The sequence below is a fragment of the Lepisma saccharinum genome, chromosome 6 (genome assembly GCF_977018435.1).
Source record: "Lepisma saccharinum chromosome 6, izLepSacc3.1, whole genome shotgun sequence".
Lineage (NCBI taxonomy): Eukaryota > Metazoa > Arthropoda > Insecta > Zygentoma > Lepismatidae > Lepisma > Lepisma saccharinum.
Window position 1 is genome coordinate 21281033 of NC_139234.1, and position 26918 is coordinate 21307950.

Below are 26918 nucleotides of genomic sequence, written 5' to 3' on the forward strand. Positions count from 1 at the left end.
ATAGCTTAAAATGTAACTAATTTTATTTACAGGTATTTAAAAGTACAAGTACAGTATATAAATTATAAAGCAATATATTTTACAAATTCAATATAATATATATTTAACAACAATTTATGAACGTTTTTAGTACCACCTCCAAGAGCAAGAATAAATAAATTGAAAGGCATTGGGAGTGTCATTATTCATCTTAGTGACCCCGAAAGCTATGGATTCCACACTAATATCCGTCGTTTTACATGTCACCCCCTTGTCACACCCACCCCTACGGGTGCCAGGTGTGTCTTACAACCACAATATTTCTTTCGAGATTGCAAGTGATACGTGTTCCAAGTTTGGCTGAAATCGCTCCAGGCGTTCGGGAGCTATGCTGGAACAAACACACATACATCCATTTTTATATATACATAGAGGGAGAGAGAGATGAACATGTGCCAATGAAATCAAATACGTACTGTTAATAAATTATTGCACAATTCGATTATGTCTGGGCTTGTTGAGAAAGAAAATAAATAGTGTTCAACCACTTTCAGGAGAAACTCTTCAGGTCCGATATAACTGATGGCAGGGCCCGGAGGATGAGAAAAACTAACTGCTAAACATGTAAAAATAAATGACAAGAGTCGCTGCACATTTGAAAGTATTTGAATGATGTGATACAACCGGGTGCCCAAATGTGCAAACTACTGGTTAAGATTTTAAAAGAATCAGGTAATAGTGTTTCTTTTCCTTCTTTCTTTGACGTAATACTCAACAAACCTTAAGGCTTTGTGGTGTGAGGCTTTCCAATCGTGCCCAAGTAAAAATGGATTTTTGTTGGTCAATTTGGGAAAAGCAAATACAACTAAAATGCATGCAATAGCCGAGAAGAAGCAGAAAGAAAGTTGAGAAGCATTTTTTTTAAAAAAAAAAACTATTAACATGCAAAAACAAGATAAATTACCTACAAAACGAAAAAAAGTCTAAAATGCCAAAAATAATTGCAAAATAAAAGCAACCATGTCTTATGGTTCACACAATGAAAGGAAAAACCTCTAAAATTATATTTAGTCTCCAAGGTCCCTAAAAAAAAAGCATTCCTTTCCATCAAATTCTAAGGGCTATTATAGCTATTCAGTCAAATGCACCTTGAAAAGTGCAACGGCCCACTTACTGCGCTCACGATGCCATTAACAAAAAAATCTATTACGACTTCCCGACTAATGCTTCCAATAAATATCCCGATAATTCGAAGCCCGTATGACGTTCTTCGCATGAAAAGCAGCCAAGGTGTTACGTATTTGCACCACAAGAAACGTTACAAGTGATTCCTGCCAATTCGTGACTTCTGGAAGACGTGCTCATACATGCAAAAAGGTTTTCCCCAGAGAACCTCCTCCTCAGGCTGTCCTTTTTATTCTCGAAGAATCAAGGTCAGAGTTCCCGTGTTAGCGTTTATTAGCAACTACTGCATCGTAGAAGACACGCTCAACACCTCTCTGACGTAAAACCACGAAACACTGTATGTTGGTGACGTCTTCAATTCTCTCTCTCGTGCGCATATGTTGTTATCGTTTCACTTTCCTGAAATTGATTAATCACAACATGCATCCCACTTACATCTATTTTTTAAAAGTTTCAGTTCAATATCTTAACAATTAAGGCTGAGCCAATACCATTTTCAATCGATGCCGATAGATATTCTCACCGATACCGATACCTATATAATTTCAATTTTAAATAAAAAAAGCTATAATTTATGTGTGTAATTATTATTATTAGTAATTACATTTTAAACGTATGCATGTCTGACGTGGGGCGATGAATAAATTAACCCACCAAACGATGCTTCTCAACTTTACAGTCTTCTTTTCTAGATCAGTGACAATCGATCAAGTGTTTCAAATATGAGAGAAATATTAAGAGAAGGTAAGAGCGAGATAATCGCGTCGTCAAGTGCACCTTGACCTTTTTCACTGCGGGACGGGAGAGATGTCCGCAAACATCAAAGAAAGTGGAAGGATTAGTCACTGTTGTCGTATACTTGGACCACCTTGGAGAGGTTACAATGGGCACGTTAAATGCACATCCTTACCTATTTTTGGGCATAACGGCATTCTTAGTCAATGAAAAATTAGCTCTATGGGTTCACATCCCATTTGATTTCTCGTCCGCTTACGGGGACAAGAAATCTAACCTTGTGCAGAAAGGAATTTCCACTTAATACATTTTCACTTTATATTCGTGAACAGGTGTCTGGACTCCTTCATGGAGGGAAGAAGAAAAAGGAAAAGAAAAATTATCAATTTTCCCTGACTCATCATGGTGGAAGAAGTTACATTTATGTACCGGAAAAGTTTGGAAAGGTCTAACTCTACTATAGCCTAGATATGATGAACGGAATTGGACCCAGACCGTAACGTGCTCCCAGCAGGAACTGAACCCGGAACTTCCCAAATGTAAAAACCGTACGATCACCGCTTCAGCATCCGGATGAACAGCAATCCCACACGATCTGAGAAACTAGTGTCAACATGAGCAACAACTGGCTTTACCAGTCAGTGTGTTTCTTGTCGCACGTTGTGGATATTTGCTCGAGAGAATGTACAACAATGGACATAAAGAAGATGAAAATAAAATCTGTGTTGTGCTTTCATACAATAAAGTAAAAGTTGCAGAGAACTTAATGACCTCCATTAATCTGAGTAGTATAAACTCCCAGTATAAGCACGAAATGCACTCGAACCTAGAGATTATTACAGTTATTTCGCTTATTGGCTTACAAATATCAAACTCTTATTTGTAAAGTATTTCTGCGCACACACACATTATAAAGTATGCGTGTTACCCTAATGTAAAAGTGGGTTGCATCGTAAAGTAAACATGGATCTACGACCTGGTGTCAAAATAATAATAATAAAAAAATAAAGCAACACCGAAATAATATCGTAAGTAAGCCTCTACAAAATGTATATTCCTATATTTAAAAAGGCTGTAGCTTGGCAATGTAATTTTGGCCTAATTTTTCATCACATCCATCATGATTCTAGTTCATAACTACGTCACGCACAACAACCGAAGTAAAATCGATTATAAATACGTGTCAAATGACTATAACACCTCGGAACCATGACCATTATGTACAGACGCATAATGTTTTTATTGTACGAGGTTTGTCCGGAAAGTAAAGATACAAACAAAAAATAAGATATAAAATAAATGTATTGCTCGCAACTAAAGTTACACTTGATACCTGATACAGAGGCTATTTCTCCACATAAGTGCCACTATTGTCCAATCATTTGTTCAGACGCGGAACAAGTTTTTGTATCGCTGAATCGTAGAAATCCGCCGCCTGCATCTGGAACCAAGTTATGACTTCTTCCCTGACTTCATCGTCGTCGGCAAAGTGTTTCCACCAAGATTTTTCTTGAGGTACAGGAATAGGTGGTAGTCGCTGGGTGCAAGGTCGGGGCTGTATGGTGGATGGTGAAGGACCTCCCATTGAAACTGTGCAAGCAGATTCTTGGTGACATTCGCTGCATGGGGGCGGGCGTTGTCATGAATAAAGCGGATTCCACTTGACAACATGCCTCTCCGTTTGTTTTGAATTGCACGTCGAAGATATTTCAAAGTCTGGCAGTAGGTTTCAGAATTAATCGTTCTTCCTGGCGGCATGAATTCCACTAGTAGGATGCCGTGGCGATCCCAGAAAACGATTGCCATCAGCTTGCGGGTTGAAATTGACGTTTTGAATTTTTTGGCTTTTGGAGAATGGGTATGTCGCCACTGCAGTGACTGCTGCTTGGATTCAGGCATATGATGGAACACCCATCTTTCATCACCTGTCACAATGGAGTCCAGGAATGCATCTCCCTCTTCTGCGTAGCAAGTAAGAAAGTCCAGTGCATATCCCAGTCGTTTGGTTTTGTGTTCGTCAGTCAAATGTTTTGGGACCCAGCGTGCACACAAGTTTCTGTACCCTAACCCACTCACAACTTCATGAATAGAGGTTTTCGAACTGTCAGGAAACATCACACACAATTCTCGAATTGGCACCCGCCTATTCGCACGCATCTCTGCTTCAATACGATTGCGAAGGTCGTCAGTGATCACGGACGGCCTCCCACTTCTCTCTTCATCATAGCATCACGTCGACCTTCTGCGAAGGCACGGCACCATTTTGCCACATTTTGACGAATTATTACGTTCAGGTACACAGTCACATTTTCTCGGTGGATCTCCGATGGACGCTTTCATTGTGCCTGCAAAAACCTGATCACGACGCACACTTCGCACTTGGCGGGATTCGGTATCGCTGCTTCCACTTCCAACGCGTGTTCCTCGCACAAGACTCAGCGCAGTACTTACGACTCACTCCCAATCCTCGTCTTATGGATCACGGTTACTGCCAGTGCTGCCAACTTTGGTACACATTCTTCCTCTAACGTGCAAATGTGTTTGTATATTTACTTTCCAGACAAGCCTCGTATTCTTGCAATGAATCGTTCGTTTTCTGCCACTTTCGGCTAAGCGCGATAATGAGGATGAGTGATGACTAGATGAACATCACTCAAAAACAACAACCATGCGCAGGTAAGAAATTCAACTCTGGAACTTCGGCGCCGAGAGCTCGTAAGTTGACCGGTACAACTATTAATTATGTGAGTTCTTTTGGATGTATGTATATATATATGTGTGTGTGTGTGTGTGTGTGTGTGTGTGTGTGTGTGTGTGTGTGTGTGTGTGTGTGTGTGTAATATATTATATATATATATACAGTTACTTTGCATCCAATCTCTACCGTTACGTAGCCATGAAATAAGGACATGCTGTTTACACAAGCATCACATTTTCTGTCCTCTGTACTGCATGTTTTCCAAGTGTAACTTTACCCATACAAATTTCAAATGACATAACCCAGCTCATATTTTGTTACGGTCAAGTAATATTCCAGTTCCGAATAGCGTCAGTAAAGTAAGGCAAACTAACGAGGTACTGTCACTACTATTCTTGTATTTTCGGTAACGTGTTTGTAACTCTCACCTATGCACACAAAACACATACATATACAGGGACATAGCTAAGCTGATGTGGTTTTTGGGCGCCAATTTCAATATACATATATACATAATATGACTTATAAATTATGTATTGCATATAATAATATTCTATACATAGTATATTAAGCAAACAACACATACAATATTTGTGCCATATTCTGTCTAATGCACAGCAGTAGTTTCCACACACAATTACATTAGTCTATTACATATATCCCAACAAATACAATAACTAAAATGATACAACCGATTGTGATCTATCTGCAAAGTTTTCTGAATAAATAATTTTGAGGTTCTTTTTTTCTTTTAATAAAGTAAAAGGTACGAAAAATTCTGGGAGCCAAAGGTGAATTTCGGGGGAAACCCCCTAAAGACGTCCCTGCTCATATGTGTACGTGTGCGACTTTTTCTCGACTACCGTGGGGCATGCTCCATTAGGCCCCTCCGAATCCACTGACCGGTATCACGAAGTCTGAGCCACACATTTCTATAGTGTCCTAAATGGGGATACATTGCACATAGAGCTTATCTGAAGGGGGTCACTTAAAAATTACTTTTCCGTCTCAGGAATGTCACCTCCACTGAATTAAAAAGCAAGACATTGCTTCCCCTTTCACTGCCAACGTTGCGGCGCTTTCAGGTTTGGGTGTGACAGGGTTTGAAGTATATATTTGCCTTCTTAACTCGTGTTTTTAACTCTCCATCATATTTTCATGCTTTTATTGTCTTACTTGATTCGAAAAACAAATAATAATGCATTTCTTCGTGTTCCACTATCAAAAGTACATCTTCAACCTCTACGAAGGCTGTACTGCCGCACAAACAAAGGGGCTTGCTCTGCAATCTTTATCAATGGTAAAAATACACAATAAACTTCTGTGTTTTAGATAACGCCCGGGTTATCTCTGTTTGCTCTCCTCCTTGCTATAGTCATCTGCCTACTTCGCAGATGATACGCGTAATTCCCCAAAGTATAGAACCTTGAACTTGTTTAGCCACGTACAGTCGGCATAAAAAAATAGAGAGGGGAGGGAGAGGATCAGTTCATAACAAAAAAAAAAAAAAACAAAAAAAAAATAGAACTGAAGTGTAAGTTGAGTTCTCTCTCTATTTATTTATTTATTTATTTATATATATATAGTGTATTGATTGTAATTGAAAATAAATTACTAAAATTTAAAAAAAAACCTTTTTGTATCAAATATCTTCCTCCAAGAAGCCAGTTGGGGAACCGAGAGAAATTAATTTTCAGTCATTCCTGGCAAGAACAAAATAACTAATTTCCCCGACTATCAAAGTTTTTGATTGTATTTAAAAAAAATCCACGAATTTTTCACTTCTGAATAGATTTTCCGGAATTTTCCTGAACTTCCAGTGTTATAGTACACACAAAAATTCCCCGCCGTACTTGGATAAAATTGAAAAACTGGACATCACCCTACAGAAGCATGCTGTTTCCAATGGACGGAAATGGTATCTGTCAAGGAGTGATTAACGTAATGTCCTAAGAAGTCTTACCTCTACGTTTGCATCCGGGCTAATGCACGGATGCGCCATTTTGTCATTATTCTACCTCTGATTTAATCGCGACGATGAGGATGACTGCTGATCTGGTGAAAGAGGAGACAGAACAAGCACGTTCATCAGCCAGGCCCATGATACGAACCCGGGACTCTGCTTCGTAACGCGCCACGTAATGACTCAGTCAAGGAGACGGCACCGTAATTCGAGAAAAGCGTTCCTGTTCATAATACATACAAAATACTGCCAGCTGTATCTGAGGCAATAGCAAAACACTAATCATAAACGCTGATAGGCAAATGTACATGGCACACACTAAGGAAAATGGCAGAAGCCTAACGTTAGATCAGCGGATAGTGGATAGACTACACTCAAAATGACCTTGAGACTCGCTGATATTACATCACAGTTCGAAACACTCGCCATGGTAATACATTATTCGTAATGCCGTAAATGATTACATGCAACTTCAGTAAATGAAAGGAAAACACTCACACCAAGATGAACGTCTTGGAGTGCGATATTCTGAAGGATGATTCTTCGGCAACAGATTCTATACTCACTGATTTAAATCACTTCAAATAAATAATTTATAGAATAATGTATATAAGGATTTTGTAGATAAGAATATTCTTTTATAAAAGTACATCAATCTCGTAAGAAAGGAAAACAAAGGAAAATGTACTGATGGGGTGAAGCGAATACGAAAGGAAATTTAAACTGTAAACACACTTACATTTATCTTGATTTAACATTCAATCATTTTTAAAGGCAAAAATAGCAACAACAAAAAATTGTGCAGAATACTATGCAAAATACTAATCACGTTAAACTGTAAATAGTGTTATCATCATTATACTGTAAATAAACAAGGCAGCTGATATTTTACAAACTATCATTAAAAAAATTACACAGAGGCAGGTTGTCACAATTTCAATGAACATGGCAGACCATCAGCGGTTATCTTGATTCCGCCATTTTTCATTAGAAAGCTACTATTTTGACACTTTTATTACAAAAAAACTGCCACATAAACATCGTCAGCTTTGTCACCCTGGTGGTATCAAATAGTCAAATTTTGTGGTTTGGCTCATGGATTTCGTCAGTCAACACAATTCGATTAATTGAAAATCATAAAATGTAGAAGGAAAACTGGACAATTTGCCAACTCTTGCTGCTGACTGTACGGCGCTTCCTTTTTATTTCTCCAGTCTTATGGGTTTAGTGGCGTATTACGCGACATAATAATCGTGCAGAATAACGTCATGACCAGTATCCACTTACGCTACGCAACTGGATCAAGACATGGCTTTTATGAGAAACTATAGCGTAATTTTAAAACCAGATAAGAACTAGAACGCAAAAAATCAAAGCTCCGCTTATGGCTCCTGCTCCTGTGGAGTGGCCATTAAAATAACATTATTCTCCGAGGAGCTGAAAACAATTTCCTTTGCTGGATGGCGGCATGAAAGAGCTTAAACCGAAGTCAATCACGCAACTACACCACCGTAAGTGGGGAGAGTGTTTACACAGACGCACACACGCACGTACTGTAGTCATTCGGCATAAATTGACGCACGTGGCCGCGATGAAGCTTTCACCGGCAAAATATTGACCACATTAAGAATTTGCAGTCACCAATCTCCCTTCGTGCTGTGGTGTTAGGGCTGGCTCCACGTATTGTAGCGTTATCGGCACGACGCTCCGGCCCCTCTCCCTATGGAGTTGTCCCTCACTACAGGCAGGAACATTTGAGGGGGGAACACCTAGGAATCCTGAGACACTAAGGCCATCGATTTGTACCTAAAACCATTTTACAGAAAACCATATTTCTCTTGGTTGAATAGTTATCGTGTTTTAAACATGTGAAGTGATACATTGTTTACATATCACTCGGCCGCCATCACATCTTGACTCGTGACCTAGAGGTCGCTTCTGATTGGTTATGCTACGAAAAATGCTACGGAAATAGAGCTGGTTCTATTCTTCAGAAATGCCATGAACTATGCCAAAATTTTTCACTTTACACGGTAGCATTTTGGTCATGACGTAAATTTAAAGAAAAATGCTAAGGAAGATGCTTTCGTCTAAAGCGGGCCTAACTCGGGTCCCCCGTGTGGAAGTCAAGTGGAAGTAACGTGATACAATTCGACTCTCTCAGGCAGAGTTAAGGCGAGGAGGGACAATTTTCCCTAGGTCTTTCTCGCTGGGGCAGCTGCCGATCACTGTTGCCAACTTCGCTCTTTTGGAGCCAGATCTGGCTCTTTCGTGCACTCGTTTGACTGTGAACTGTGGCACCCGCCCTCTCCCCCACTATGATGCCACCACTGGCTTCGTCGCATAGAACCAACCTTTGCCATGATTGTACATTTTGCACGTGACGTGATAATTCATATATAGGCTGCGTCATCCACCCCTTCTTTCCTCCCCAGGTATTTTTATATATAGCGCTGTGGCTAAAGTGAAGATTACAATATTATTATCCGGGAATCCTTTATTTTCGATTTCATATGAACATCATTGGATTATTGAGATGGGCGATGCCGCCAAAGCTAGACAGTGAAAACTAAGAATAAATTGCGACGACTTTAAAGCTAACGGTAATAGCAGCCCCCCCTCCTCTGACACCTAAAATTACTCTCGGAGGCACTTTGTGCAGCCTTCGTTAATCTAGCTCCTTAAAAGTCATCTTTAGCTCTATTAATGGTGAAATGTAGCTAGTTCTTTTATGCACATCAGGTTTGGCAACACTGCCCGGATGGCCGTATGAGGCAAAGAGAAAAACGAATTAGGTTTATGGGACCTTTATTTTATTCGTCCTCTCGGGAATATCAAACATCCAATGACGTAGAAAAGTACATGGGACCGAAAAGGACACGTTGAACTACGTCATAGTACAAGGAAAAGTCGAAACTCCCATTTGGTTAGCCGTAACTTGAAGTTGAAGTCGATTTCCCATAAGGAATACATGGGATTCTGTAAATACTTATTAAACATATTTTTCAAACATCGTGTCTAGCTTACTAATCAACTTGAAAAACAAGTTTCCACTTGCAACATGGAGAGAATTTCACACTGTTGCATACTAATCCTTTTTTTTTTTTTTTTAATAAAAAAGGTAAAGTGTTCCCCTGTGCTTAGCACCACGCCATGAAGGCGTATAGGGGGTGTGGGGGTAACGCCCCACACTTTCTTGATCCGATCGTGAGTGGGGGTGATGTGATCAGCATCACGCCCCTGACCGCCTTTACCCCCCAGAGTTTCCCCCAGGTACCCATGTTATTCGACGCTGGGTGGGCGCCGGGGCCGCTTCCATCGTTAGAAAAGTTCCCGGATTTGAACCGGCCGGGGATCGCAGTGCCCAATCCGACGATATTGAAAATAAATGCACAACTACCGTGCGTCCATTTCGATCTTCAGCCGTTCGATCTTCAGCCGAGAGATCGGGAGAAGCGTGGCGGGCGCCGCTGACGGAGATGCCGACATTTGCGGCCTGTAATGCCCGCTTATTTTTATGGACATATGCAGACATTTATATAAATATTGCAAAACGAGCACTAACCTGTGTTATAAGTTATCATCAGTAATTCATCCAAGTTCTGCCCTTATATACACAAAAAATACGCTTTAGAAACTATGTTAAGAGCCACAGATAATAGAACATTTTAATCATAATTTTGACCAGTAACGTCCTGCTTAAGTTTATATCCTTGAAAGAGTTTTGTGTCGATGGGAATTGTTTGGAGGTTTCGAATGTGCAACACTGTATCAAGATTATGCTGCAGACGAAACCGTTAAAAGTGAATGGTTTTCGTAAGCTTCCTTGCAATCCGATATCTCCGAGCTCGAGTTTTTTTGTTCCTTCGCGGGTAGATGAAGACAGAGCTGTGAATATAGTGGCGAGCAATGTAAACCAAGAGCGTGTTAATTTCGTACTGTGCGCAAGTGTGTTATTATTGGTTACTTGCAGTTACTTGTTTGTGTTATTGCAGTGTGTATGTGTGATGTGTCAGTGAGACGATTGGAATGCCAGCCGCAAGGTTCACGTTAGAACAAAGATTTATTATGTATGACACGTACATGAAAACAGACTCGTGTCGAGACGTGTGTAGGCAATTTGTACAGAAATTGCCAGGCGTTTCAACTCCACATAGAGATACGGTTAGACATCGTTAAATTTTAAAACACCTAAGCAAAAACGACGGATTCTAACCGAAGCAAAACTCGATGATATTGTTGCAGCGTTAGAACGTTCTCCAAACAAACCTCTACGCCGTGTTTCACAAGAGGTGGGCGTGTCAAAATCATCGGCACATACAGCCACTAAGCTACTAAAATTAAAACCGTAATCTTATAACACAGGTTAGTGCTAGTTTTGCAATATTTATATAAATGTCTGCATACGTCCATAAAAATAAGCGGGCATTACAGGCCGCAAATGTCGGCATCTACGTCAGCGGCGCCCGCCACGCTTCTCCCGATCTCTCGGCTGAAGATCGAAATGGACGCACGGTAGTTGTGCATTTATTTTCAAGTACGTAATTGTCCCTCCTCGCCTTACGTGCTTCTCGCACATTCCCCCCCCCCCCCCTCTGCAGTTCCTATGGCTTCGAGTTCTGGAGATTCCGTCATAGTTGACACGGACAGATAAATAAGTGTTGCACCAGCGTCACTCTGTTACGTTAATCAAGCTCTACTGAGAAAAATTCTGAGGACGCCCCTTGAGCGGTATGTACAATAGGGAGATGTGGGGATAGGGACCCACACATTATAGATGTCTATCATTTGGGAGGTGATATGATCAGCACCACGATCCGGCCGCCTTTGCCCGCCAGGGTGGAACCCCCATTCAATTGAGGCTGGGTGAGCCCCAGAACCGCTTTATGCGGGGACAATGCCGGGAAAAATCCGACCGCAAATCAGCACCCCGGGAATCGAACCCAGGCCTCCCGCATGATAAATGCCAATAAAGCATTTATAAAATAACGGATTTCCATATCATTGTAGATGCGTTAGCACTGTGACTATCTGCACCTTACACTGGGAGAAAAGTCCGTTGAAAATAAATAAATCTAATTTGAGTCAACAAATGAAAATAAATGTTTTGACATACTCTATCCCGGGTATCTTTGGATAGAGTATATCATTGTGCAGATTAACCCCTCAACAAAGACAAAGCAGAAGATATCCAAATGAAACCCTGCAAAGAATTATCTTGACAGAGTAAAAACAATGCCTATGCAACGTAATCACTGGTAGGTCATGGACCGCACCACGGCGACAGGATAACAGTCACCAATATGTGTTGAATAGACAGAAATAATAGGCAGAAAATACCGACATAGCATGTGTGTGGATAAAATGCAGTGTTGCGATCCGTGACCTACCAGTAACAACGTGGCATGTAAACAAATTAGACAGTGGCAAGGTTTGTTTTGTAAGAAGGCACTGGTCCAGACATTAGAAGGCACCTCGTTCACTTGTAATTATTCAGTTTCCATGGTGTACTACGAGGGAGTTAAGTTGTTCCACACATCCCTTTAAATTGGCATGGGAAATATAAAGTAACTGAAATTAGATCTAGAACTCCGGACACCACCGAAACTAACATTGAAGACAAACAACAGCGTCAATGGCAGACCTCGGGGAGAACGCATGGACGTCCGGGATGGGGACAGGGGAAGCACCGCCCCTGGAAAATGAATGTCCACCTAAAAAGTATATATTTCACACATAATTTCATTTCAGTCACAGTAATTTATGTTAATTATTATAAGGGCGTTGAAGGAACATTATAATTTAAGACTGAAGCAGTGCTTTTGAGGAGGCATCACTATTATGGGGTATAATATGCCTCCTTTGCCCCCTCCTCTGGAAAAAATACCTTGCTTGCGCCTCCCTGGAAAAAATCCTACGGACGTCCATGGGGAGAAGCATACAGGAACGCTGCTAATCCACTTATTTAGTGTAGCCTACATTTACTCTCATGAAAAACAACTTGATCCAACACGAGGAAGGCAAAACGCTAGAAATATTACCTCAGGAGCTATAGATAATGCGATAAATAGCACAGTAGCGAAAACTACAGCTTGTACGAGTGAAGAAACAGATTTCCTCCTAAACTCTGGCATTTTCCAGAAACGCTACAACGACAGGGAAGAGGAGGGGGGCACACTGGCTCTCATATTCCGGATGAAGATCCAGGTTCGGCGACAACGGAAAGCTTTCAACGAAATGAAACAAGAACGTGCATTGGGCAACGACAGCTGAAAAGGTGACGAAGAAAGGCTGCATCAAATTTCTGGAACAATACATGTGACCAAACGCTTCCAAATGCTGCTTGTTTAAGATGGTGCTTTTCATGCAGAGAAATATCATATTCGCATATGAACTTTTAAATATACACTAGAAATATCATATTCGCATATGAACTTTTAAATATACACTAACGCTTCAGGACACGTTCAGACACAGCATATCTCTAGTACTTTTAGTTCAAGGTTCAAGACATGTCCTTATGCGTGCTGAATGGTTGTATTACAAGAGAAAAGTTTGCTGCTTCTGTGGCCTTCGAGTCCTGGCTTGGGAATTCATTCATCCCTTCGTCAGTTTCATCATCTTCGTTGTTATCCGTCGCCACGGTAGCAGAAAGCATTATTTCTCTTCTAGAATCTCAATCTTGTCACCAAAGGTCCCAGGTTCGAAAGTTGCCGTGGGCATGGTCGTTCCTCTGTGATTGGCTTTTGTCAATTTTATCTACCATCTAATAAGACTAATACTACACAAAAGTCGAAGATGTTAGGGTGCCTTATTTCTTACTGCCGGGCTCTGCCGAGTGGTCAGCATAGCGGGGATGGGCGTTCGTGAGTGTTCCTTCATCAATTTCATCAACTCATCCTCATCTTCGCGATTAACCAAAAAGTGGCAGAAAAGCGAAGTAAATGAAACCACATTTATCAACTGTATTTCTTACTTTACGTCAATGCTCTGCCCTTTTGTGTTAATCGCGACGTTAATGGTCACCTCACAAAGGCACACCTTTGTCCAGACCGAGACACTAACCCAGAGGGTTATATTGGTTAGAGAGCAAATATTTATCTGCGGTTGCTATCACATTGGAAACCACAGAGAACATAACCTTGGTCCAGATATCTTAGCCAAGGAAGCAGGCCTTGCGCAACCTTAAAAGTACGGCCAAAATCACTGAACCAAAGTTGTCCACATGTCATCAAGGACCATCCATCGTGATCACCGCCTCAATTTGCAGTCTATGTTCTCACCATTGCTCTACAGAAACAAGTTCGTGGGTTACTTAGCACCTGCATTTTTAAGCTATGAATGCCAAGAAATACCCTATGCATTCTACTTATGGGTAGCTTACATAGTTCTGTTTCTCTACGATAATGGTGGGTAGGAGAATGAATGGCGAATTGAGACAATAAGATGCGGGAAAAAAGGTGAAGCGCACATTCCTTCACTAGAATTCCACCCGCCGCTTTTACCACCTATTTTCAAACAACCGTGAAGTGAATAAAGAACAAAGGTTAATTATTAGCACATTAATAACAATTGTTTGGTACAAATTATAAATGTGATAAATCTGAAATAATTGTACAAAACAATTGTAATGTGTATATTTGATGTGGTTTCATTACAGCTGATATAAGCCAATATTTTCAATATTTGCAAAATACAAAGTAGTGTAGCATTTGAAGTGAGAATTAAGATATTAGATATGCAGTGAATACATTAACAAACACCATTCATGGCTATTTTATGGTTCTTACGTTATTGCAACTAATCAAAATGAGAATCGCTTACATGTGGTATTCTTGCAATGCACAAACTGGTCAGTTTTTGATACATTCTCAAATCGTATGAATCGCACATTTCGCACAGCTTGTTAATGCCCAATAACCCGTTCTACTCCAAAAATCGGTGGATAACAGCTTTTTAGTTTGTTTTCGGTAGCCATGGGAATATGTCAAACCCAGCGGTGTTCCTGAACTGTCAACATACTAAAAGAGCCTTTATAAAAAACTTCATATCATCGCAGGAGATACTCACTCCCGTGAAAATAAAAACCATTCCTAACACAGGCAAGAAAGGATTGGGGAAATCCTTGCAACTGACTAGCCCCTATGGCGAGTTGTTCATTCTGTTGTACGCATTCAAGCTAATCGACATTCAGTAAGGTCCCACGGGAGTTGAACCCTCTATCTCCTGATTACCATGAACAAACACAAGCATCCCCTTGTGATGGGGACTGCAATTCCCCACTGGAATGGGGAATATTATACTGTTATTTGTCAAAAATTAGCCAAGAGCGGAGGGTACAACGATGCTTAAATCTTCAACGTACGGCGTCCTTATAAACTAATTCCCCGATACGAATTGAAATCGTTATTTGAAGCCGTTCAACCATTAGAAAATAAATAACTCAAGTTTTAAAAATGCTCATTCAACACTGGAAAATAGAGACTGCGGACAGTGGTTGAAGCTGAACGAAGACTGGATGCCTTCGAAAGGTGGTGCTATAGAAGAATGCTGAAGATCAAATGGATTGATTTGTATAGAATGGGCGCATCAGCTATTTTTGAGCGTCACGCAATATGAGGTTAATCCATTTAACTAAAACCAAATTGAGGAGGGGGCCCCTAACAAGAAATTAAAAGATGTCTTAAAAATTCTCTCATTCAATTTTTAAAACTAATTCATTACTTAACAAGAACTAAAACTATACTCTCTCTCAGGACTAAAATCTCCTTACCTAGGTTAAAAGCTCAGGCAATCAAGGAACACTCAGCACACAGGACAATACCACCCCACAAAGGAATATCCTGCTAGTGCATCCAGATGTCAAGAAGATCAAATGGATAGGCACATGAACAAAGGCGCATAAGAGCAGTAGTCTGTGGAAATCTATTATCCAGAGAAGATGTAGGATGGCAGGGCCATATCTTGGAGAGTTTGACTTTTCTTTTACTTCATGCACAGATAAGCCAATAGAAGCTGGACCTACAGTTTAGAGTGGGATCAGAACCACTACGTCCTTCCAGCGGGTATCGAATCCAGGACTTCTGGATTATAAGGCAATAATGTTACCTCTACGCCATAGGGGAGGTACATAACCTGAGACATAAAGAAAAAAAAATGAAAACTGCATTTGAAGGGCAAACCACAGTGGCATGCAAGGAATGGAGTATATCAAAGAAATCGCTGAAGAAGCTACTTGCAAAAACTTCAGAGAAATGAAGACACGAACAAGAAATGCAAGAAATTAAGAACATAAACAATTTCCGCAACCACATGCAGTAAATACGAAGGAAATACAATAATTTGCATGTGAGACATACATTATAATGACGAAACATGTACAACATTTTAGTACGAAGGTTCTGAGGAACATAACGAAACTGCAAATGCATTGATTAAATACCGACGGAATTAGTTTCCTAGAAATCCCTCGTATATCAAATGCATACGTAGAAAAATCAATTTGTTTAACACGGAACAACAAGGAAGTATCTAACCAGTTAAAATAATGTTCCTCTGTTTTGGGAAGTGACTAATATTTTTGTTGACTTTCGCTATCACTTACGCAAAAAAAAATCTAGCTTCTTTCTGAGAAGATTAAACACATACTAACAAAAACATTGCTATCGACAAAAACAGCTGTTCGGCTATCAGCAATTTCAACTTAGACAAAGATCTTAAAAATATGAAAGTATAATGGTAAAGCTAATCGGTTATTCACTTCTTTCAAGAAGGCATATTAAGGAACATTAAGAACTTCGTATCCTCTCCATTCATACAAAATATAAAAGTATGCCAGTTGCATACGTGTGAAATGACATCAAGGGTTCAAAAAAATAAGTTTGAGAGCATATTTTGACATGGGAGAAATGTAACTTTCTATGTTCCCGGATATTAAAATAAATACCGTAATTACGTGGCGGTGATTCAGCTGGTTAGGTGTCGTGACTGATACACCGGAGACCCAGGTTGGGTGCTTCGGGAGGGATATTTCGACAATGGCCTACATAAAACGTCTCTCTCTGATCAGTGGGGACGTAAGGGGGTAAAGGATGCCGGAGCGTGTTGCTGATCACATCACCTCCATTACGGCCCAGATCGAGAATGTGCGAGTCCCTACCTCAACACACAGTATGTGCTACGCACAGGGTACAGCATTGCCGTTAACTTTCACAACATCCCTATTTCGTCTATGAAAACCAGAGGAACGTAACTCCAATTTATCAAATTTTCAGGACAGAAGAAACTGTGTATTCTTAGCAATATGTCCGACTTAAAAAGTCAGTAAATTGGAGATACCTGACTTCAGCTTACTGTTAAGGATTAGAACTGGAGATTTGTCGATTATTACTCCAAATAGAGCTCTTCAGAGGTGATAACATAACCGAAAATTACATTTTTGGAGTTAACATTCCTCTGGTTCTAAAGGGTGTTCAAATTTCAATGTTACCTTTAATTGTACCTGTTTTACTCTTTTTTTGTAGGAGAAGCAACAAGAAGTTGTGTGAGTTGGGAAGGAGGGACCTTGTGGTGAGTGAAAATGCAACGCTACACTATTGAACAACGTGTCTTCATAGTGAAACAGTATTACAAATGTGGGGAAAGCTGTGCAGAAGTTGGTCGTAAATTCCGTACCATATATGGAAGACAAAAATTTCCGTCAAACATGCAAATCAAGAGAATCTGTGCCAAGTTTGAAGACAGTGGTTTAGTGAGGGATGAAGTTAGTCCAGTAGACCGTCGTTGTGGTCGCTCCCAGGAAAATATCGCAGCCGTGAGTGCAAGTGTTGAAGAGGACCCAAACACATCAATTCGTCGCCGTTCACATCAATTGGACATTAAAAAACCCACCTTATTCAACATTTTACACAAAAATTTGCATTTAAGGCGTACAAAATACAGTTAACCCAAGAGTTCCAACCAAATGATCACACACTACGTCGTGAATTCGTGGATTGGGCCCTAGGGCAAAAAGAAGACAATGGAGAATTTTTCAACAAAATCATCTTCACTGACGAAGCCCATTTCCACCTGGGTGGATATGTGAATAAACAAAATAGCCACATATGGGGTACAGAAGGTAACAGTGTGGTGCGGGTTGTGGGCAGAGTGTGTGATTGGTCCATATTTCTTTGAAGATGGTGCTACTGTCAATGGAACTCGATATCGAGCGATGCTTGCACACTTTTTGTAGAATGCATTGGAAGCCATGGATGTCGCCACCATGTGGTTCCAACAAGACGGTGTCACTTGTAACACTCCGACTGAAACAGTTGATCTTTTGCGTGAAAAGTTGGGGGGACGCATAATTTCCCGCAGGGGAGACATCAACTGGCCGCCTAGATCATGTGACCTGACACCCCTAGATTTTTTCTGTGCGGTTATTTGAGGGAACAAGTGTATGCCAACAACCCACAAACAATGCAAGACGTTAAAGACAACATTATCGCTGCTACCGCAGAAATAAACGTGCGTTTAAGTGCAAATGCCATTGAAAATTTTGATAAACGACTGATTGCTTGCCGGAATTCCAGAGGGGGTCACTTGTCCGACATCTTCCATTGTTAACCGGAACATGTGTTCTTTTCATTCCAATATTTCACTTTTCCATTCTTTTGTGCGTTTCTTTAGAAAATTAAAAGTAACATTGACATTTGAACACCCTTTAATACGACGATTTGAAACTCTCCTTTAAGGAGTCTATGATGACATGACAGCGAGGATGAAAGGATAATATAAACTCTGACTCGAAAGAAATTAACAACATATTAAACTAATTATACAAATGAGCATATGTACATGAGATAATTAGTTCATCAGCTTGGTGATCAACATTAGATTATCATCCCATAACAGAGACGCATTACCGACAATCCTCAATGTCCTCTTGAGATAATTGGTTTAGCTTCACTTTCAAGGTGTCAGAACAATGCTTCGGGATGCCAGAGCGCACATGACGTTGTAGTAAAACAAATATGCCTTGAATGCATAATTTGATTTCCAGTAACCGACGTCGTATGTTTAGGAACCAACCCGCCCCTTCCCGCATACATTCAGGGGTATGCGCTTTATGCCCTGATGCCTATAAATAAAAACCAGGGTGTCAGTTTCTCTGAATTAGGGTTCCCCCGTTTATTTATTCACAAACTTTATTGGAGCTTACATGTAAGTGAATACAATATGTTACAAATATAATGGCCTATTCTGGAATCTAGAAACAGGTCGGTTATACACAGAGTTTGTACTACCTATTATTATTTTATCTTAATTTTAAATTGTAATTTGTGATGAGTTAAGTATCTGGGTTTAGTTTTGCTTCAGTTCTAGAAATGTGTTTTTAGGTTTATTTAGGTTATTCGTAAATGAGGAATTGATGTTCTGTTTAATGAATAAAACATCATACAAATTACTGTAAATGGTTGCGTGTGTGAGCGACATTAATTGGGGTCATGAAATTAAGTAAAATAAAGTGGATGAACTGGAATAAAGTTATTTAAGAGGTAGGGAAAAAAATATTTTAGTTTGGGTATTCAGATGAAGTGTGACAGAACCAGACACAAGTAAATTCCACTTTATTCACCAAAAGGGGAGAAAAATTTATATTTATTACTTCACAATTTCTCCTTTCACTTTGGTAATTAAACCACGGTCACGGTTTCCTTCGACAAACGAGGGGCCAGTACATAAAGTCTCATCTCCGCTCCTGTTTGGTCTTCTAATTGGACAGTTATTCATTCAACACTATAGATTTTTTTCAGTTGAGCCTTACTTGTCTCAGAATGCTGTGTTCATACCGAAATTCGTTGGTTCCCATTGCGGGTTATTATAGAAAGGACGATGCAAAGTCGCATCGTATGCGGCAGCTCGGTCGTAACTGTGTTTCCAGCCTGTCTCTTGTTTTTAACAAGGGTGGTGTACAGACATTATTTACACGAAACGTTATCATTGATAGGTGATAGATTGCAACACGATATCAGCATCACAATAGCAAATATATATTGCATAGGTAGAAAATTGACATAGGTTGAACATTGTGTGTGTGTAATATTTGCAATAGGACGATACTATTTGTCTGTGATGCTGATAGCGTGTTGCGATCAAGGACCTACCGATGATGACGTTGCATGTAAACAGAGTCTGCACAGGCCTTTCTTATAAGGTGGCAATGATTCTACCCGGGTCCAATCGCAGACTTTTGCCTACGCAAAAGCAACAAATTATTAATTTACCACGCTTCTCCTCGAAGCGCGAGGAGAAATTGGGACGTCAGGTGATTTATAACGTGCGTCACAAGGCCCATGCAGGACGTGAAGTGTGCAGGAACGCGCTGAGGAAGCGAATCCCCTCCTCACCACCAAAAGAGCCTGACACACTTATCCCCAAATTGCAAGGTCAAGGGATGGAGTAAGTCCATTGGCACTCCCTAGGATCCTCGCATGCAACACGCGACGCATCCAACAGGCAAGTCGGAAGGCGTTGCGAAGGGCCGTGAGGAACGATTAGCTCCCAAGACAAGAGGGGTGTTATCTTAACACAAAGTAAACGAAACAGCTTATATGCTCTGCACATGTCATTTGCTGCATCACAGCATCGATCGGCGTGCCACTTTTTTTTAAAAAAATAGCAATTTGTATAGTGTTTCTGCATTTCTGAACATGAATCAAGCTTTAATTCGCCTTGCGACCTCTATAGGATAAGAAAAAAAGAGGAACGTAATTTTTATAATCAGTGCTGGATTAAAAAATCATCGTATATTCTTCGGAAGCTTGAAGACGATGCCAAATACAAGTTTATTTTCGGTTAGTAAGTCATTAAATGTAATTTTTAAAAATAATTTTAATGTAATTTAATAGCAAGGCTTTTTAGGTTATCAAATATCGACTTCTATTTATAATATTCGAATTGAGTAGCATTTTCGCAAATTTGTCAGTTTACACAGGAAAATCGATTACTAGTTAAAGTGTATTTCCCTTTAAAAAAAAAGTAGTAAATAATCTCCTCGATTTTATCCTCTCAAATATTCGCGAATGTTTATTGATCCCGCTTAGACGATCCATCGCTCTTTGGTTAATACCTCCCTTTGGTTAATAGCAACGTCGAGGATGAAAGTAACGAAAGGAATTACACAGGCTGGGACTCAAGTCTGTAAACTTCGGTGGCAACGTAGTTGAGTCAACCTCTCAACGCGCTCGACAAGCATTTTTAAGGTGTCCCATGGAAATCAACTCAGGATTTGGGTTCATCTTTTAATGTCCCTCCGCCTTTGTTATTTTACCTCTGGTCAATCCGTTGAGTTTTGGAAGAGCGCCACGTGTACACGCGTGGACTGCAAAATGAGACCAATCCATCAGGAGCGAGCGAGGTTTCGTCGATCGTATCCGAAGTGTGCAGGCGGGAATCTCGCACCGCACTGGCGCGCTCGCTGGCCACCACAAGTGCAAACGTGTTGCCCAAGCCCCGTTTAGGGTACTAACAGGACAGAGTACCAAATAAATATATTCACTCGCATAAAGCCGAGACAATTTCCACACTCGCTCTCTGCCGATCATGAAGAAACGCGACCAGACATCGATGGATGAGACTGTACAGTCACGGACACTGCCGAGTTGTAACTATAGCATTACGTTTCAATCGAACGGGCCCAAAGGTGCCCGTGACTGTACGAGGCTGGAAACTCTTTTCACATCGTGTTAATAACGATTCCCTCCATTTCGCTACAATTTTGCAAGTTTTTCTTGCAGCATTTTTCCTGTGATTGGATATACGTAGTACAAAAAGCTAACAAAAGTTACCTCCGACAGCTGGAAGTGCATGCACTCATATATTTTGATTACACTTAATCGAAGAATTTAATTTTATCTTTCAATGATAATCTAATAAATATCAAATCTTTTCCACTTACGCTAATCGTTGTCTTTTTAACACAACATGAACTTCACAAGAAAGCAAGTGGTATCTTCAAAATGTAAAAAAAAAATTACGATATAATTACGAAGTTTTGCTGCTACTGCTAATAATAATAATAATAATAATGTGCGTTTCAAATAACTACTTCTCCATTTTAATTAGCCTTTCTGTGAATAAAGTGGACAAACTATCTAGTAACTCTAAAACTACTTTTCTATCTTCTCGTGGCGTATCGAGAGGGTTTGTGTGTGTGTGTTTAGGAATCGCCCTTTTTTTGAAACAAGATCTTGGGCCATTTCACAGTAAGCCTTTATCATTTTCACCATCGATGTTGATGCAGCGTTATCTATCAAGGTTGCCAGGAAACAAAGATAATTCATGTTCCTAAAACTGAATTATTGATAATTTCCCTCCTACAAAAACGGAATTTATTGTGTTCACAAAACATAAATTTGAGTTGCCGAATGACTACAAGATCATCTCGTTGGTGAAAATATCTTATGTGCATGCGCCAATGGTCAAAATGTGGTCATGGACATAGTTCTGGGTTCAATAATATGCCCAAATACGGTCCTTGTGAACTTTCAACTTTGTGGGTTATTTGTGCCCATGACTTAGTGTGGCAATATTTACCAACAATGTAGAGCCTGACAGGCAGAGTGAATTGCATATGTTTTACGCAATCCGTATTTACACCTGAGGACCAAAACTTTTCCATACTTACGAAAGTGCTTCCACTGAACAGGTATATATTCAATATCTCGCTTCCTTTCGCTCCACTCCCAACTTTCAAACATTAAATTTGTATTTGCATCAACGAATTCGACAAATTAAAGCGTAGTTATACCTGTGACTCATAGTCTGACTGCTGAAAAAATCGAATTCCCCGTCTAATGTTCCTTTACAAGTGGGCACAGTATCCTCGTTATGAGAATGACCAGTTTAAGGTCAATACTTCCACAACGTACGTTCGGCGAACCCGACCAGCGTCGTGTTTACAATAAAAGAAAGGGACAGCATTGATTTGAGGTCAAAATATGCAATCCCGTCTGAGTCATGCAGATTTTCCCATAACTTTTATCTCCTAACGTAAACATTAGTTTGTCCTGCCACATGGATGTTTGCTTACCTTTCCTTGCTGGTCTCTACTGAAAAGAAACGGTGGGTGGTGCGGGGTGGGGAATGGCCTGCAGGTCATACTCCCAAGCGCGTTACAACTTGTTTACGACTATTTTGGTTATTGCCTGGGGTGTGGGGTTGGGGAGATGGCTTTGGATGACATTCCACAGTGTAGCAATCACTGCCGTATTACTTGTGCGTGTTGTGCGGTCCGTAATACAAAAATAAAAGAAAAATGAAGGGGCGTATACTATACTATTGACATATACATTAAATCTACGAGCTGGTGCAGAAAAATAACTTATTTTGTTTTACAATTTTCTTGTATGAAACTATGATTCCCACGAGGTATCATTAATGCATTTTCTTCACCACGGAGTTTCTCACTGTAGAGGAAATCTGAATGATTTATTTCCGCTAGAAAATAAAGAGAAACACGATAGGGTGTATCCTGGCTTTTAAGACATTCGGGGTAAATTACATTACTCCAGGGTTTAGCAGATCAGACCTGCAGTAGCTACTACCGCTGCTGCACCTACATACTTTATAGATGTGACGTGAGATTGATTTTCTTTACAAATTAGGGGATTTTGTTAGCATACTAGAAAACAGGTTTATAATAGGGACGTTGCAATAACTGACCAAGGGCCTACAAATTAAAATGGAATAACAAGAGCCGGGTGACTGGTCGGGTAGCCAAACCAGGGAATCCTCCTTGAGTAGCGCTAGAACCTTTACTTTTGATGAAAAAGCGTTGCTATTTGTTTTCAAAAGAGTTTCGGGAAAGAAACATAGATGGCAGCACAAGGTGAAAGAATATAAATAAATTGTTGGGAGGACAAGTATCGATTTAATGAAAGTAAAAAACATGATAGAAAGATGTAAAAAAAATAGGACAGCAATGTATAAAAGTAGATAATAGATGGAAAGGCAAATATAAGTGGATTTTATCATTCAACAAGTTCAAGCATACAGTCAATTGTTTGGTACGCATAAAGAAGTACTCAGCAAAGTAAAAAAAAAGGATAGGTCAGTATAGGTACTGTGATGTTATGTAGGAATTAAAAAATGAAAACCCACAATAAACGTAAACTAATACTTGAAGTATTTAAAAATAAGGCTATTATTTTTCTTAATTTAAAACCATAAATATGTAACATGGTCAAGGTTTTAATTGGGAGTGAGAAGTACTTGGGGGGGGGGGGGGGAATTCATCTCGCCCAGGTGAAAACTTTATCTTGAGCCACCCCTGTGGAATAATGTAATAAAATTCAATTATTTCAGGTAGAGAGCTATTGCAAACAAAATGTTTGATAATAATTGGGGGAGGGTTCGTGGAACACGGGCTGGGTACAAATGGGATATTATGGACACCTAATAAGTGTTGTGGCAATATAGGGGAAAAAATTAGAGCAAACTGCTCCACACTATAAAAACTCACGACATATCTAGTGGTTTTCAATAAATTGACGTGAAAACATGAGTTACAAGTGACACAAATTTAGGTTATCGTGCGTTATTGAACACATTCAGAACATTAATAGTGCTCTGCACTACAACACTGAACTGAACCAAGGCCGTCATAAGAATATCACAAAGCTGTAATAGTTCGGGATTCACAACCTTGTTCATGGGGGCTTTTGCGCGTGTGTGTCTGTATCGCCTGTCGCATTCACATAGACATGACACCCTATATAATTTAAACGACCTTCTGTCATAAGAAAGAAATCGGACAATAAAAAAGAGACACCTGAATTCACGTTTACTCTGTTCACGACTTCAACCTCCTGATTCATTCGGGTTTTCCCAAAAAGCCTTACAAGTTGATCCCTGAAAGTTCAGAGGCATTTGCATATTTAACTGCTGAAAGCAGAAGCGTCGTTACTTGCAACATCAGATGTGACAATGAATGCTCTGTAATTAACGGTACCTACATAAGGACCACTTGCATCAGATTAGGCATTCCTTCATTGTCCCGACTTGTGCTAAAGTAATTAAATAAAAGAAATAACATATTTAATACTTAAGAAATGTTACCAAATAATCTTAAATAATGCCATCTCTGACTTATTTCTATTAATCCATATAAGTTGTTTTTTTTTGTTGGTTTTCATTGTTGACAATTTCAGCATAAAATGACCAATTGTGCCGTGCCTGGAATTTTCAAGAAATAAACACTGGTCATTACTATGCTGTAATAAGAAGCATTAACAGTTCGGAAAAAAAAATCATTTTAACACTTTTCTAATGTACACGAGTAACGAAATAGTATTTTCTTTTGGACTGCATAAGAGCCTGAACCCTCGATTGCATATCACGTAAAGACAACCAATAAATATCGAGGGTGGCTGGGTGGTAAATTATGCCGATTATTATTTGCACCCCTACAAATGTGGTTGAACTGTCTGAAAGAGGTCGATAGTGACCATGACAAAACATATTAAGCGTTATAGTACGGCCAACAAACTCATTGGCTGGTTTGTGACATATTTTTAGTGCCCACGAGTTAATATGGCAGTGGCAATATGACACGCTACAATACTGTCTGACCATGCAGTTTACATGCTATACGTCACTGGCGCTTTCAACAAGGTTGCAATAATAGTGCACGTTATGATCACACATTTTATTTTTATGGCCTCTCGTATTGTTCATGGAACGTGGTTCCGTAGAGCTCCGACTGAAGAATGAACGACTTAAATAAAAAAGCCATGAATGGTTGTGCTGAAACTACTACCACCATAGTAAAAATAATAATAATAATAATAATAATTAGAATAGGCACAATTTGAAGAGATTTACTAAAAACTAGAGACGCTTCATAGTTCGCTCATCAAAAAAATATAGCGTGGGTGAGGAAAGAAAATACACACTATATGATTTACGTCACAACTGTAATTCTCCATTGCTTTTTAAACTTCATTTTCACAGGCCAGTGACTTTTCTCATTGTCCGTACATCGGCGGATCTCTTGCCAGTTGCCCCGTACCAAACCGGTTGCCCACTATCCAATCAAACTGCAACGTACGCCTTGGCCTACTTTGAACTGGCACAGACCTCCGCTTACAACTGTGATCACCTCTGGACATCTTTGCTACCAAAATACTGTTCCACCCCTTCCCCTGCCCACCTGGTCTCGTATTTACCACTATTTAACGCAAAACATGCCCATCCGGCAACGTCGCCTGATCCGAAGATACAGGAAACACTTTGCGCATTCCGTTAGCGATTACAAAGAAGAAAAATAATTCTAAAGCTTACCGTCTCTTCTTCATGGAAAACTCCGGTCCATTGTCTTCCTCGGAGGAGAGCCCAGGACTACGATGTGGGCTACGGAGTAAAAAATGCACAATATGTCACCCGACACTTGTTGTATCCTTGCACGTGAAAAGTACACCCACACTTCACTCTTATCCACAAAATACACGAACGAACACACAATACAATACTCTGCACCCGAATCTTGTATGAATAAAGGCGTCTATTTTCACAATCGCGACTTTACGATCCTCACTGAAGTTCACTGAAGACGCTGGCATACGTTACTTCTTCTCTTCCCCCCACCATCACTGTCTGTCGTAATCCGAAATCCTTCGAATATCACCACACTGATTCCCCCTATCAATCTTATTGTTCACTGAACGTCACTTGTGTCGAACTTCACTACGCAGCAGACGCACACGTTGCCCACGCATTTAACAGTAAGGATAATGTGTACGTTTCAGAATGTCTACCTCCACACATAAGCACTTTTCTCACCTACATGTTTGCTCAGGTTTCCACTAGCGGAAGCCATATTGAGATAGCGAGTCCTCTTGTGTGTGGTGGTTTTCGTGTAATCGAGTTGCACGAGCGATTTTGGTGCCGCCCTGGTGGGCAGATCTCGAACTTCGTGTTCAAACACTTCCAGAGGGATCGCAAATAATGTTTCTTTTCTCGAACAAATCCTGGCTCGATTGCGATCGCTGATAGCGAAGGAATAGTCGTTAAATCATACGTAAATTGCAGAGGTTTGCCACTGATCAATCCTCAGATTTCTATCTTCATTTATCACGTCCGTACAATAACTGTAAAGTAATAAACAAGAGCGATCTCGCGCGTTATAAACATAACACCAGCGAGTCTGATCGGCGCAAAGTGGTGCTCAGAAAGCAGACGTTCCGGGTTAGAATCTCCGGTAGTCAATGGTGTGAACCAGAGAAGTTGTCGTCGAGATATTTATTTCACCACTGACACACATGCTCCTTAGATAAATTTCAAAATGGAGGCCTATCAATGGAAAGTGTAAAAGAT

At 40.1% G+C, this 26918-nt stretch overlaps 1 protein-coding gene across 4 annotated transcripts in view; it reads right to left on the minus strand.

The window, feature by feature from the left end:
* Positions 1 to 26918, minus strand: part of lilli (AF4/FMR2 family member lilliputian) — a 357328-nt gene that overhangs the window by 147958 nt on the left and 182452 nt on the right. The window contains exon 1 of one of the 4 annotated variants that reach the window (XM_083123638.1): positions 25887 to 26436. The exons of the other annotated variants lie outside the window; for them this stretch is intronic. Within the exon in view, the coding sequence (XP_082979764.1) occupies positions 25887 to 25900 (14 nt within the window). The 5' untranslated portion in view covers positions 25901 to 26436. Of the gene's footprint in view, positions 1 to 25886; positions 26437 to 26918 lie in introns of those variants that run through there. 4 annotated transcript variants of the gene reach the window in all.